This window comes from Lycium barbarum, chromosome 7, assembly GCF_019175385.1.
Source record: "Lycium barbarum isolate Lr01 chromosome 7, ASM1917538v2, whole genome shotgun sequence".
Classification (NCBI taxonomy): Eukaryota; Viridiplantae; Streptophyta; class Magnoliopsida; order Solanales; family Solanaceae; genus Lycium; species Lycium barbarum.
The window spans coordinates 17,316,685-17,330,697 of record NC_083343.1 but is presented as its reverse complement, the minus strand read 5'-3'; the positions used below and the strand labels follow the sequence as shown (position 1 = coordinate 17,330,697).

The 14,013-nt window shown below is 40.2% G+C and overlaps 1 protein-coding gene across 1 annotated transcript; it reads right to left on the bottom strand.

Moving 5' to 3' along the window:
* Positions 1-457: 457 nt before the first annotated feature.
* On the bottom strand, positions 458-1,673 carry LOC132601343 (uncharacterized). The gene is made up of 2 exons (XM_060314440.1): positions 1,478-1,673; positions 458-879 (listed from the first exon to the last, which is right to left on the bottom strand). The coding sequence occupies exons 1-2, from the start codon at positions 1,671-1,673 to the stop codon at positions 458-460; spliced, it is 618 nt and encodes a 205-aa protein (XP_060170423.1).
* Positions 1,674-14,013: the final 12,340 nt, after the last annotated feature.

The following is a 14,013-nucleotide window of genomic DNA, read 5'->3' as shown; positions in this document are numbered from 1 at the left end:
GAAAAGGTCGGAAACATCCTCTCTACCTTCAGAAGGTAGGGGTAGGACTGCAAACACACCACTCTCCCCAGACCCACTTGTGGAATTTCACTGGGTATGTTGTTGTTGTTGTAAAAAGGCAAAAAAAAAAAAAAAAAAAAAAAGACAATGCTAAGAAGAAGAATGCTTAGTGATGAAAATGTACTACACACCTTGAATGTCATGCTAGAAAACTTGAATTTTTAATATCGGAATATATACATGGAGAAAAATAAGAAGTGATACTGATAGGAAGAAAGAGAATAAACCTACTAAAAACTATTCAGTGATGCTAAGATGGACCCTCCAATCCGGGCACTATATTTTCTCTCAGGAGGAGCAACCACTTCGATTTCCGTGTTGCTGGGAGCTAGAGCTGTCATTTCTTTAGTTAAACGATCTGCGAAACCTCGTATCATGGTTAAACCACCAGCAAGAACTATATTCTTATATTCGCATCAGATTTCGTAATAGAATTGTAGGTCATTTCATGATTGCTTAAACTTTCAAGACTGAATAGTATTTCAGGACCACGAAACCTCTGTGAAGCAATAGTCAATATATTCCCACCAGGTAATTCGTAGGACTCGTCGACCATTGCAGAGTTATGTTTCGCCATCTCCATCTCCTTTTCAAAATCCAGTGCAATATAACAATATTTATTCATTATGTCATCAGATAGGCGATTGACCCTATCCATAGATTTATCATGTCCGGGTACCTCCTCATTTATCATTATCCCTAGATATCGAGAGAGATCCTTAGCAGTAACATTTGATTGTGAAACAGCAGGTGAAAATGGGTATCCTTCAATAATTGGAACTGCATAGCAACCTCCATCACTGCAATTAACTACAACACCTTATTAAAAGTACATGATAAGTTAGTTCTAAAGACATAGCCCCTCCTCATTTTATGTGATGACGTTTGGCTGAACATGATGCTTAAAAAATAAATCAATCCTTTTCATACATAAACTAAATATATGCAATATTCAAACATTATTGACCTCAATGATCCATGTTCCTACATCTATCTCACTCCTATAAAGGGGCTCCAAGTCATGTCAGGAAATATTAAAATTAAGTACTTTGCAAATACATAAATGTGCCGTCAATCATTTCGAAACAAACTAAGAATGCAATATATGATGGGAAGGAGGGGTTCTAGCGTTGGTGGGTAGAGTCCTGTTGCTGAGAGGCGACAAGTATCCCGTGGAATTAGTTAAGGTGAGTGCAAGCTGGCCCGGACACCATGATTATAAAAAAAAGAAGAAGATGGGACGGAGGGAGTATTTCAATCCAGGGGGGGTGGGGGGGGGGGGGATTTACACAGAACTTACCTCGACCTTTTACGGGATAGAGAGGCTGTTTCCAATAGAACCTCGGCTAAAAAAAAAGCGTCTTTAAAAACAGGAGTTTTTCAAACCAGATGAGTTCAGAAAAGATGCGATACATACCGGTTGTTCGATTAGCAGGATATAATGAAAGAGCAGCTTGATTAGCAAGAAACATGGCAGGTACAGTCAAACATGATTTCAGCTGTTTTTCTCGATTTTCCTTAGGATTACGAGGTGCTTCAATCAAAAGAATTGGATGAGATGATGAATCAACTTGGAGTTTATCAAAGAAAGTATAAGGCCATAAATTCTCCATATTACACCAATCATTAATAATACCATTCTTCACAGGATCCCTTAATAAGAGAAGACCTCTTTTATTCCAGGCTTCATCGCCAGCAAAAAACTCTTTGCGTGAAAGTTCGGATGGATAACACAAACTATATCTTCCATGTCGTAGATGGCCAACTATAGTTAACTATTGGAAAGTTAGAATGGATAACACAAAAAGTGTCGTAGAAATACTTCTTTTGGTGCTTTTTCACTAGCAAAACCAACCTATAAATAGATTAAGACTGTCACTAAAGGAGTATGAAGTATATAATTAATCGGGTTTAACTAAATCCAATACTCTTCGCATCGAGCATAGGTACATATATATGCGAAGCATCACTACATTTTCAACTAATATTTAAATTTTGAACTCATAATTTCAAAACTGTAGTTGTTTTAGCGATGTGAACCTAAATATTGAATCCACCAATTTTAAATCCTAAATCCGTTCTGATTGTCACAATTAATACTCCCTCCGTCCCAATTTATGCCATGGTGTTCGGATTTCGAGAGTCGAACGAATTATTCCTTGACCGTAATTTTTTCATATGCCTTTTAAACATTTTGAATTATTAATTATAGTAACTTATACTCCCTCCGTCCCAATTTTCGTAGCACCTTTCAGATTTAAAGATTCAGACAAGTCTTTCTTTGACCGTTATATTTTCATATAATAGCTTTTTAATATTTTGAATTGCCAATTATTGTGACCTATAGTAAGTACTTTTTACGTAAATAGTTTTCAAATATTTAGAAGGGGAGCCTTGGCGTAACCGGTAAAGTTGCTGCCATGTGACCAGGAGGTCACGGGTTCGAGTCGTGAAAACAGCCTCTTGCAGAAATGCAAGGTAAGGCTGCGTACAATAGACCCTTGTGGTCCAGCCCTTCCCCGGACCCCGCGCGTAGCGGGAGCTTAGTGCACCGGGATGCCCTTTAGTTTTCAAATATTTCAATTTTATTTAAAATACTTAAGATTTTATGCCCGAATTCACAGTCAAAATTAAACTGTTTGACTCTCGAAATTCGAAGTGCCACATAAATTGGGACAGAGGAAATAATACCTTTTACGTAATTTCCGAATATGTAGATCTTATTTTCAAAAACTAAAAGATTCTATGTCCAAATGTACGATCAATATTACGAAGTTTGAGTCTCAAAAAACGAAAAACATCACATAAATTGGGACAGAGGGAGTAAATAATTAAGGGCATGTTACACCTCGTAGTCGCGTACGTGGAATCTATTGGGCGTTAGTTGGTTAAGTCTAGACGTGGCACATTCATCTCATGGTTACGAGGGTTTGAGTTCATATAATAATCTATGGAAGACTCGGGGACCAAGCAAATTAAGAAAATTAAATGTGTCGAAAAATTTGAAACAGGATTTTAGTCAACTTTGGAGGGGTATATCTTCATGAATATTAGGAATTTTAAGGTGTTTCGAAATTCTAAGATGAAGTACGTCGAGTCTAGTTTATAATGCAACAAACCGCTCGTCGATTGAATATCGGAGTAGGAAATTATAGACATTACAAACTGAGCCGACGCGCAGAAACAGCACTGCTACAGTACTGTAGCTACAGTGCTGCGGCCAGCCCATATAAAAAGGGTCAAACCCTCATTTTTCTCATCCAAAAACCTCCAAAACCTTCCAGAAAATTCAGCCCCACAAAAAGGGACTTCTATGTCACATAGAAGTGAAGATTTGAGCAAAATTCTAAGCTCTAGAGTGCTAATCGAAGTCCGGACAACTTGTAGTCGCAATTATCATATCATTTTGTGTTGAAGCTAAATTGGAAACAAGTGGGTATTGAAGATCTTTCCACTTTAGTGAAAAATAAGGTATGAATCATTGAATCTTTTTCTTATTAATCTTGATTAAGGAATAGCTACAAGAATAAGAGTTGTAGTTTGTTGTATTGATGTTGTTGACTTATGGATTGAGGTGTGAAGAAGGTTTTGAGTGAAAATATATATAATTGTCTTGTAGAATGTTAAGAATGTTGTTGTTGATGTTGTTGGTATTGTTTGGGAGTTGTTTTGGGTATTTGGAAGAAGCCGATGATATAGGGGAAATGCTGCCCAAATTTTTGTAACCCCAAATTGGACTTCCATAAATGGGTGCTCATGAGTTGATGGAAATATGCAAATTAGTCTTCCACAATTAATACTTATACGTTGATGGATTTATGATGAAGGTGAGACTAATGATATATTTCTCGATATATATATATATATAGGCTCGGGCGAAGGGCAAGGGGTGGCTCGACGGATAAGGTATGTAAGGTGTTCGTTCCCTCTTTCTTTGGCACGAACCCAATTGGTACATAAACACAAGCGTTCCATAACAAATGTCACTTCATTCCTATGCTTGTAACTTCAATCTTAAGGCCTTGTGGTTTGAAGACATTATTTCGCTCATCGTCATCGATTATTCCTTTGGACTCGAGATGAATTCCATAAACTATTCGGGCGTTAACGACCTTATGTCACCCCGAAAGGCCAAGAATAAGATCCTTGATTTTCTCATGCAAAACCAGGCTCAAAATAGTGCTACGGAAGGAAAACAGAGTTCTGCACAAAAAGCTTTAGGCATTTGCGCTTTTCTTCCGCATCGCGGAAGAAAAGCGGAAGCCCTCAGAACTCTGTGCTTTCCTTCCGCATCGCGGAAGGAAAGCGGAACTCTGCACAGTTTTTTTTTTTCCAGTCCAATCCAATAACGGTATATACGTATATATACATGTATTGCACTATTTTACTACACCGTGTCGCGCTATAGTCGGCCGGGCATGGCGCGTAGATGCGCACACCACTGCAGTGGGCATGTTATGATATTGCCCTGGACGCGGGAGGCCCGGACGCGGGCTAATGATGATAACACCGAGCCTTAATGGCCGGGCATAATTTTACATATATGACACCGAGCCTTACGGCCGGGCATGGATACTGTTTATTATATACAGATATATATATATATATATATATATATATATATATATATATATATATATATATATATATATATATATATATATATATATATATATACATATGAGCATACAAATGATTTTATCATGCATTGCATATTGGTGCTACTTCCAGGTTTTCGATTTTTCTTTTGCCTATACTAATGTTCCATTTTATCTTAATTATTGTTGTTGCCCTCCTGACTTACATACTCAGTACTTTATCCGTACTGACGTCCCTTTGCACGGGACGCTGCATTTCGTGCTGCAGGCCCTGACAGATTCGTTGAAGAGCAACCATAGTAGGACTTCCCAGTTTCAGCGGTGCTAGCAAGTACCTCTACTCCGGGCTTGCTATCTTTTGGGTATTTTTCTTATGATGTAATATATGTTCATATGTATACTCTTAGAGGCTCATGGACAGTGTGGGATATGTAAATATTATGTATGGCCTTGCCGGCCGTGTTTTGGCTGCTTGACGTGCTTTAATTGCCTTGTCGGCTTTGAGATATTTTTGATGTTTAGCGACCTTGTCGGTCCGCATGTGTACATATGTATCGATTTATCGAATACCTTCATGTTAGCTCCTTTCCCGCGAGCAGACGTTCTTAAATGTTAGTATGTGATGTCCAAGTAACAGATAAGCCATGTGACTTCGGCTTACGGGTCGGAGCCTGTCATACTCCTCGTCGGGGTGTGACTAATTGGTATCAGAGCGGTTCAGTCCTAGGGATGTCCATGAGCCGTGTCCGGTAGAGTCCTGGTTATCGATATATTGTGCAGCATATCTATAGCTAGGAGGCTACAGGACATTTAGGAAAGCACTTTTCTTCATTGTTCTAGATCGTGCGATAGAGCCAAGTTAAGAATGCAACCATCTAATCTTTCCGTGTTTAATTTTCAGCGATGCCTCCGAGGAAGAAGAAAGTTAGTAAAATACTGGGCACTGCCGGGGAAGGCCCGAGCCGAGTACCGCCACCTGAGTTAGAGCATGGCGAGGCTCAGAGTGATACCCCCTCGCATGCTACTCCTACTTCATCAGGTGCCGGAGTGCAAGATAGGGCTCCAGACCTTCCGGCTCCTCAACCTCCAGTTCCTCACCCTGCTGCTACAGAACAGGACCTGCGAGATGCAGTCCAATTATTGACTAGATTGGTGGCTGCTCAAACTCAGCGGCAGGCTGGCCTTCTAGAAAGGGCTGTAAGTTCCCGTGTACGTGATTTTTATACCTTGGACCCTCCGGTGTTCACGGGGACAAACCCAAAAGATGATCCGCAGAATTTTATAGATCGAATGGGCCGCGCTTTGAGGGTAATGCATGCTTCTGACACAGAATCGGTGGAGCTAGCTTCTCATAGACTGTGGGATGTAGCCGCGGTCTGGTATGAGTCTTGGCAGCAATCAAGAGGGCCGAACGCACCTCCAGCAGTATGGTCGGAATTTACCAGAGCTTTTCTGGATCATTATTTGCCAGCCGAAGTTCGTAGAGCTAGAGCTGATGAATTTCTATTGCTTCGCCAGAATAATATGAGCGTTCGGGAATATAGTTTGAAGTTTAATTCCTTGGACAGATACGCCCCGGCGATGGTAGCTGAGATGGAAGACAGGGTACATTGTTTTGTGACGGGACTTGGGCCTCACTTGATTAAGGATTGCATGACGACTTTATTACAGAATGGTATGGATATTGCCCGTATTCAGGCGTATGCCGAAAATTTGGAGGACCTTGAACGCCGACAGCGGGCTGAGCAAGAATCGAGAAGGGGCAGTCATAAGCGGGCCAGATCCGCAGGTTATTCAGGTGCTTATCAGGAAGATTACAGGCCCCATTCTTATAGAAGATCCGATCCTTCAGCGACTAGTGCACCTTCCCGATTCCAGAGGCAGAGTCATGATAGAACCACTTATTCTGGGCCGAGTCGAGGCTCGAGAGCGTCAGCTCCTTACTACAGAGGAGAATCTAGCCAGGCAAGGCCTCCATTGTCCCGTTGTAACTGGTGCGGTAAAGGCCACTCTGGCCAGTGTCGCCAAGGCATGGGGGTGTGTTACTCTTGTGGGCAGCCTGGTCATGTTATGGGAAAATGTCCATCTCGTGGTAGAGGAGGCCCGGCTCAGCCAACCGGTTCGATCGCAGGTTCTTCATCTTCTGTTCGCCCTACTGGACAAGGTTCTTCCCCAGCCCCAGCAGGCAGAGGTCGGGGAAGGGGTCAGGTATCGGCTTCTGGCGGCAACCAGAATCTTATTTACGCACTTGCAGGACAGCAAGATCTTGAGTCATCTCCAGATGTTGTGACAGGTATTCTATCCATTTGTTCTTATGATGTCTATGCATTGATCGATCCGGGTTCCACACTATCTTATATCACACCTTATATTGCTGATAAATTCGGTATAAAGCCCGAATCTTTGTCCAAGCCTTTCCTAGTCTCTACTCCGGTCGGGGAACCTGTTATTGCAAGACGAATTTATCGTAAATGTGTGGTTACGATATGTGACCGTGAAACAGTGGCTGATTTAGTGGAATTAGAAATGGTGGACTTCGACGCTATCATGGGAATGGATTGGCTAGCCTCTTGCTATGCCAATGTGGAATGTTGGTCCAAAACTGTGAAATTTCAGTTTCCGGGTGAACTAGTTCTTAAATGGATAGGCAATACCCCAGCACCAAAGGGTAGGTTTATTTCCTACCTTAAGGCGCGAAAAATGATTTCTAAATGGTATATTTATCATTTGGTTCGAGTCAGGAGTATTGAAGCTGAACCGCCAACTTTACAATCCGTTCCTGTAGTCAATGAATTTCAGGACGTATTCCCCGATGAATTACCAGGTCTCCCTCCCGAAAGGGAAATTGAATTTGCGATTGATGTGTATCCGGACACTCAACCCATCTCTTTTCCCCCATATCGTATGTCACCTGCCGAGTTACGAGAATTGAAGGTGCTATTGCAGGATTTATTAGACAAGGGCTTCATTAGGCCCAGTACTTCTCCATGGGGAGCACTGGTATTATTCGTGCGCAAGAAGGATGGCTCACTAAGAATGTGTATCGACTATCGGCAGTTGAATAAGGTGACTATCAAGAACAAATATCCATTGCCTAGAATTGATGATTTGTTTGACCAGCTACAGGGTGCTAAATGCTTCTCGAAGATTGACTTAAGGTCAGGGTATCATCAGCTACGAGTAAAAGGGGAAGGCATTCCGAAGACAGCTTTTCGAACGAGATATGGGCATTTTGAATTCTTAGTTATGTCTTTCGGATTGACAAATGCTCCTACGGCATTTATGGCACTAATGAATACCATATTCCGACCCTTCTTGGATATTTTTGTTATTGTATTCATTGACGATATCTTGGTATATTCTCGTTCGGAGAGGGAATGTTGTAGCTGATGCCCTAAGTCGTAAATCAATGGGAAGTCTATTGTGCGTGCCAGCAGAAAAATTAGAAATGACTAGAGAACTTCATTGCTTGGCAAATTTGGGAGTTCGCTTACTCGATTCGGAAGATACTGGAATTGCTCTACATAATATATCCCAATCGACTCTTGCCTCGGATGTAAAGACTCAACAGTATGAAGATCCAGTTTTAATTAACATTAAGGAAGGAGTGCAACAGAATATAATCTCAGCCTTCGAACTGGATTCGAATGGGTTTCTCAAATACCGAGGTCGGTTGTGCGTTCCAAATGTAACTGGGCTTCGGGACAGGATCATGTCAGAATTCCATCACTCCCGGTATTCAATTCATCCCGGGTCCACCAAGATGTATCAAGACCTCAAGGGCTTTTACTGGTGGAATGACATGAAGAAAGATATTGCTAACTTTGTAGCTCAATGCCCCACTTGCCAACAGGTGAAGATCGAGCACCAGAAACCCAGTGGGTTATTACAAGAAATGGAGATCCCAACATGGAAGTGGGAAGTGATTAATATGGATTTTATCACGGGATTGCCCCGTTCTCGTCGCAAATTCGATTCCATTTGGGTGGTTGTTGACAGGCTAACTAAATCAGCTCATTTCTTGCCAGTAAGAACTACCTACACTGCTGAAGACTATGCTAAGCTATATCTTAAGGAGATTGTGCGCCTTCATGGCATCCCACTGTCAATTATTTCAGATAGAGACGCACAGTTTACAGCAAAGTTCTGGAAATCTTTTCAGGAAAGTCTTGGTACTCGAGTAAATCTCAGTACGGCTTTCCATCCGCAGTCAGACGGGCAAGCTGAGCGGACCATTCAGACCTTAGAAGATATGTTACGAGCTTGTGTATTGGATTTCCAAGGAAGTTGGGATGATCATTTACCTTTGATAGAGTTTGCTTACAACAATAGCTATCATGCCAGTATCAAAATGGCTCCATATGAAGCTCTTTATGGTAGGAAGTGTAGGTCTCCTGCCGGTTGGTTCGAAGTTGGAGAAGCGAACTTATTTGGGACAGACCTTGTTCATCAGGCTATTGAAAAGGTAAAGATGATTCAGGAACGATTGCGCACAGCGCAGAGCCGTCAGAAATCTTATGCAGATATACGACGACGAGAATTAGAGTTCTAGGTAGGTGATTGGGTGTTTTTAAAGATATCACCTATGAAAGGCGTGATGCGGTTTGGTAAGAAAGGGAAACTCAGTCCTCGATATATCGGACCTTATAAGATCATCCGAAAGGTAGGCCGGGTGGCTTATGAATTGGAGCTTCCATCAGAACTGCAAGCGGTTCATCCAGTTTTCCATGTGTCCATGCTTAGGAAGTGTATTGGAGATCCATCCAGAATCGTACCTGTGGAGGACATACAAGTTACAGAAAATTTGACATATGAGGAAGAACCAATTGCTATTCTTGATAGACAAGTTCGCAGACTTCGAAACAAAGACGTGGCTTCAGTGAAGGTTCTGTGGAGGAGTAAAGATAGGGAAGAGATGACATGGGAAGCCGAAGCAGAAATGAAGTCCAAGTATCCCCATTTATTCCCCGTCACAGATGATACTATTCTGAAAGAATTCTTGCAAGGTTCGGCTACATCCGCAAATCACTTACAAGGTAAGAATTATATTTAAACCCTCCTTGAAGCTAATAGGATGAGAAATATCATTCTAATCATCGTATAATCACACGTCATTAATTATCGTATCAGGTAAGACTGGTGGTTAGGACTTGTGACTTGTAGGAGAGATACCTTACTAACATTCCGTACAAATTATTAACCCTCGGGTACTCCAACATTCGAGGACGAATGTTTTAAAAAGGGGGGAGAATGTTACACCTCGTAGTCGCGTACGTGGAATCTATTGGGCGTTAGTTGGTTAAGTCTAGACGTGGCACATTCATCTCATGGTTACGAGGGTTTGAGTTCATATAATAATCTATGGAAGACTCGGGGACCAAGCAAATTAAGAAAATTAAATGTGTCAAAAAATTTGAAACAGGATTTTAGTCAAGTTTGGAGGGGTATATCTTCATGAATATTAGGAGTTTTAAGGTGTTTCAAAATTCTAAGATGAAGTACGTCGTATCTAGTTTATAATGCAACAAACCGCTCGTCGATTAGATAACGGAGTAGGAAATTATAGACGTTACAAACTGAGCCGACGCGCAGAAACAGCACTGCTACAGTACTGTAGCTACAGTGCTGCGGCCAGCCCATATAAAAAGGGTCAAACCCTCATTTTTCTCATCCAAAAACCTCCAAAACCTTCCAGAAAATTCAGCCCCACAAAAAGGGACTTCTATGTCACATAGAAGTGAAGATTTGAGCAAAATTCTAAGCTCTAGAGTGCTAATCGAAGTCCGGACAACTTGTAGTCGCAATTATCATATCATTTTGTGTTGAAGCTAAATTGGAAACAAGTGGGTATTGAAGATCTTTCCACTTTAGTGAAAAATAAGGTATGAATCATTGAATCTTTTTCTTATTAATCTTGATTAAGGAATAGCTACAAGAATAAGAGTTGTAGTTTGTTGTATTGATGTTGTTGACTTATGGATTGAGGTGTGAAGAAGGTTTTGAGTGAAAATATATATAATTGTCTTGTAGAATGTTAAGAATGTTGTTGTTGATGTTGTTGGTATTGTTTGGGAGTTGTTTTGGGTATTTGGAAGAAGCCGATGATATAGGGGAAATGCTGCCCAAATTTTTGTAACCCCAAATTGGACTTCCATAAATGGGTGCTCATGAGTTGATGGAAATATGCAAATTAGTCTTCCACAATTAATACTTATACGTTGATGGATTTATGATGAAGGTGAGACTAATGATATATTTCTCGATATATATATATATATAGGCTCGGGCGAAGGGCAAGGGGTGGCTCGACGGATAAGGTATGTAAGGTGTTCGTTCCCTCTTTCTTTGGCACGAACCCAATTGGTACATAAACACAAGCGTTCCATAACAAATGTCACTTCATTCCTATGCTTGTAACTTCAATCTTAAGGCCTTGTGGTTTGAAGACATTATTTCGCTCATCGTCATCGATTATTCCTTTGGACTCGAGATGAATAAACTATTCGGGGGTTAACGACCTTATGTCACCCCGAAAGGCCAAGAATAAGATCCTTGATTTTCTCATGTAAAACGAGGCTCAAAACAGTGCTACGGAAGGAAAACAGAGTTCTGCGCAGAAAGCTTCAGGCATTTGTGCTTTTCTTCCGCATCGCAGAAGAAAAGCGGAAGCCCTCAGAACTCTGTGCTTTCCTTCCGCGATGCGGAAGGAAAGCGGAACTCTGCACAGTTCTTTTTTTTTTTTCCAGTCCAATCCAATAACGGTATATACGTATATTTTTGATGTTTAGCGACCTTATCGGTCCGCGTGTTTACATATGTATCGATTTATCGAATACCTTCGTGTTAGCTCCTTTCCCGCGAGAAGACGTTCTTAAATGTTAGTATGTGATGTCCAAGTAACAGATAAGCCATGTGACTTCGGCTTACGGGTCGGAGCCTGTCATACTCCTCGTCGGGGTGTGACAGGGCAACGGTAGGTAGTGATATTGGAATTACCTTGGATAATCCACTTCCATTATCGAGAACAATTGGTTCATGATCATCCATCATTCAAGTAAACTGTGATATTGAAATCACCATACAATCAAAGAACATTTCAAAATTATGAAAATTTAACCGAAAGTCTTGAGAGAGAGAAATGATCTGGATATTTATTTTAGGGCTTCCGATAAATGTATTCCATAAAAGATTGAAAAAGAAGAAGAAAGGCACATAAGCTTTTCCGAGTAAATTTCTCAAATGATCACAGGTATAATTCCGTGGTAAATTCACTTATTTTATTTTTGTATTAATAAATTCACTTATACCGACTTTGGCTTATAAACAATCTTTAAAATATTAATACCCCACCCCTTATGATTTTTTTAATTATATGTTTCAACAACTGGCACTAATTGTGTAAAGTTTTTTTTTTTTTCAATTAGTTTGAGTTGTGTGAGACAAATCTTTTCCTTTAGATGCTACTATCTATTTGCTTTATTGAATTTTTTGAAAGAACCAGTTCCAAAACACCAACTAAATAAAACCAGTTTGGAGTTGATTGCTCCTGGGCACACAATTTTGGGCCTGTATGCCACTTACAAAGATGTTTTTTCGTATGGTATTTTTCTAAGAGATCTCATTTTACGCATAGCGATCTGAAAGTTAATATATAAGAGATTTGAAAATGCCATTTTTTTTCTATTAAATTGTAAGAGAGCTAGAGATCTCACTTCCTTTATTGATTCAGCGGTTTACAACATTTCATATGTTAAATGTGTTTTGATCACTACGAAGTGATTTGAGAAGTGAATGGTAACAAGGTTCTCAGTTTGCTGTAATTATTATTGATTCCATATACGTGTTTTTAGTTCTTCAAATTTAAAATTATTAAAGTTTTACCTAAAATCAACAATGTCTCACGAAAAATTATCAATTGAAAAAAAAAATACTATTAGAAGAAGCCAATTATAATATATTAGTAATAAATTTGCATGTCAAAAAATCTAATTTTTTCTAAATATATACATACCAATATTTTGCATTGGCAAAATACATCAAATCACCCTTAAACTATACTCAAAATGTCGATATCACACCTAAACTATATGAGCAACCTATTACACACTTGAACATCTAAAAACTGAAATTATTTACCCCCTGCAAACTGATGACCACTTGCACAATGGAAAGTGTAATACACTCGCCTGCCACGTCAGCGCCAAATCAGATTTCTTTTAAATTTTAAATTATTTTTATTTTCTTTTATTTAATTTATTTTTCCTTTATTGTAAAATATAAATAACCCCTCCCCCCCCCCTTCTTCATCATCTTCTCCATCACTAACCCCTCAACCACTACCCCATCATTAACATCACCCAAATCTCTTTTAAACGTCCATTTGAAGGGCAGTTCGTGCAATTTCAATTTCTCCAGTCCATTTGAAGGGCAGTTCGTGCAATTTCTTCATTGTTTAACAACAATGAAGAAGAATTATCCAGTCCATTTGAAGGACTGTTCGTGCAATTTCTTCATTGTTTAACAACAATGAAGAAATATTATCCAATCCATTTGAAGGGCAGTTCGTGCAATTTCTTCATTGTTATTAAAAGTCCATTTGAAGGGCAATTGGTGCAATTTCTTCATCACGAGCTTCATAGTTTTGAGTTGCAAAATTGGTTATTGAATTCATTACCACCATTGAAGGAGTTTTCGAGCTTGACGTCAAACCCAGATCTGGAAAGCTATGTTAAAAAAAAAAAAGGAGAATGGCAAGGAGGAACCACTGCTCGTCCTCCCCCGTCACTGCCAAGAGCTCCGCTAGCCATGAAGGCGGAGGAGAATGGAGGTGGGGCGGGGCGGAGCGAGGGTGGTGGTGGTGAAATGAAGAAGAAAGGTTTGGGGGTAGGGTAGGGTGGCGTGAAGGTGGAGGAGACGGGAGGGTGGGGTGGCGGTGGCGTGAAGTCGGAAGAGAAGGGGTGGCGTGAAGTCGGAAGAGAAGGGGTGGCGTGGCGTGGGTGGGTGGGTGCGGGGTGCGGGGGCAGTGGTGGTGGAGGAATTACTTTTTTTATTGTTTAAAAATTATTTTTTATTTTAATTTTGACTTCACTTGCCTATTTTTGAATTATAATTTTTATTTTTGCCACATCAGCTTCTAAGGGGTAATAAATAGCACTTTAAAATATATTAGGTGTGTAATAGGTCGTCTGTATAGTTTAAGTGTGATATCAACATTTTGGGTATAGTTTAAGGATGTTTTGATGTATTTTGCCTTTTGCATTTTCTTAACAAAGAAATTTGGCCTCGTATGGCTTGACTATAGGCCACCTTTATTGTATTGAACCGCCCTTATAACAAGTGACGATAGCCCGGGCCC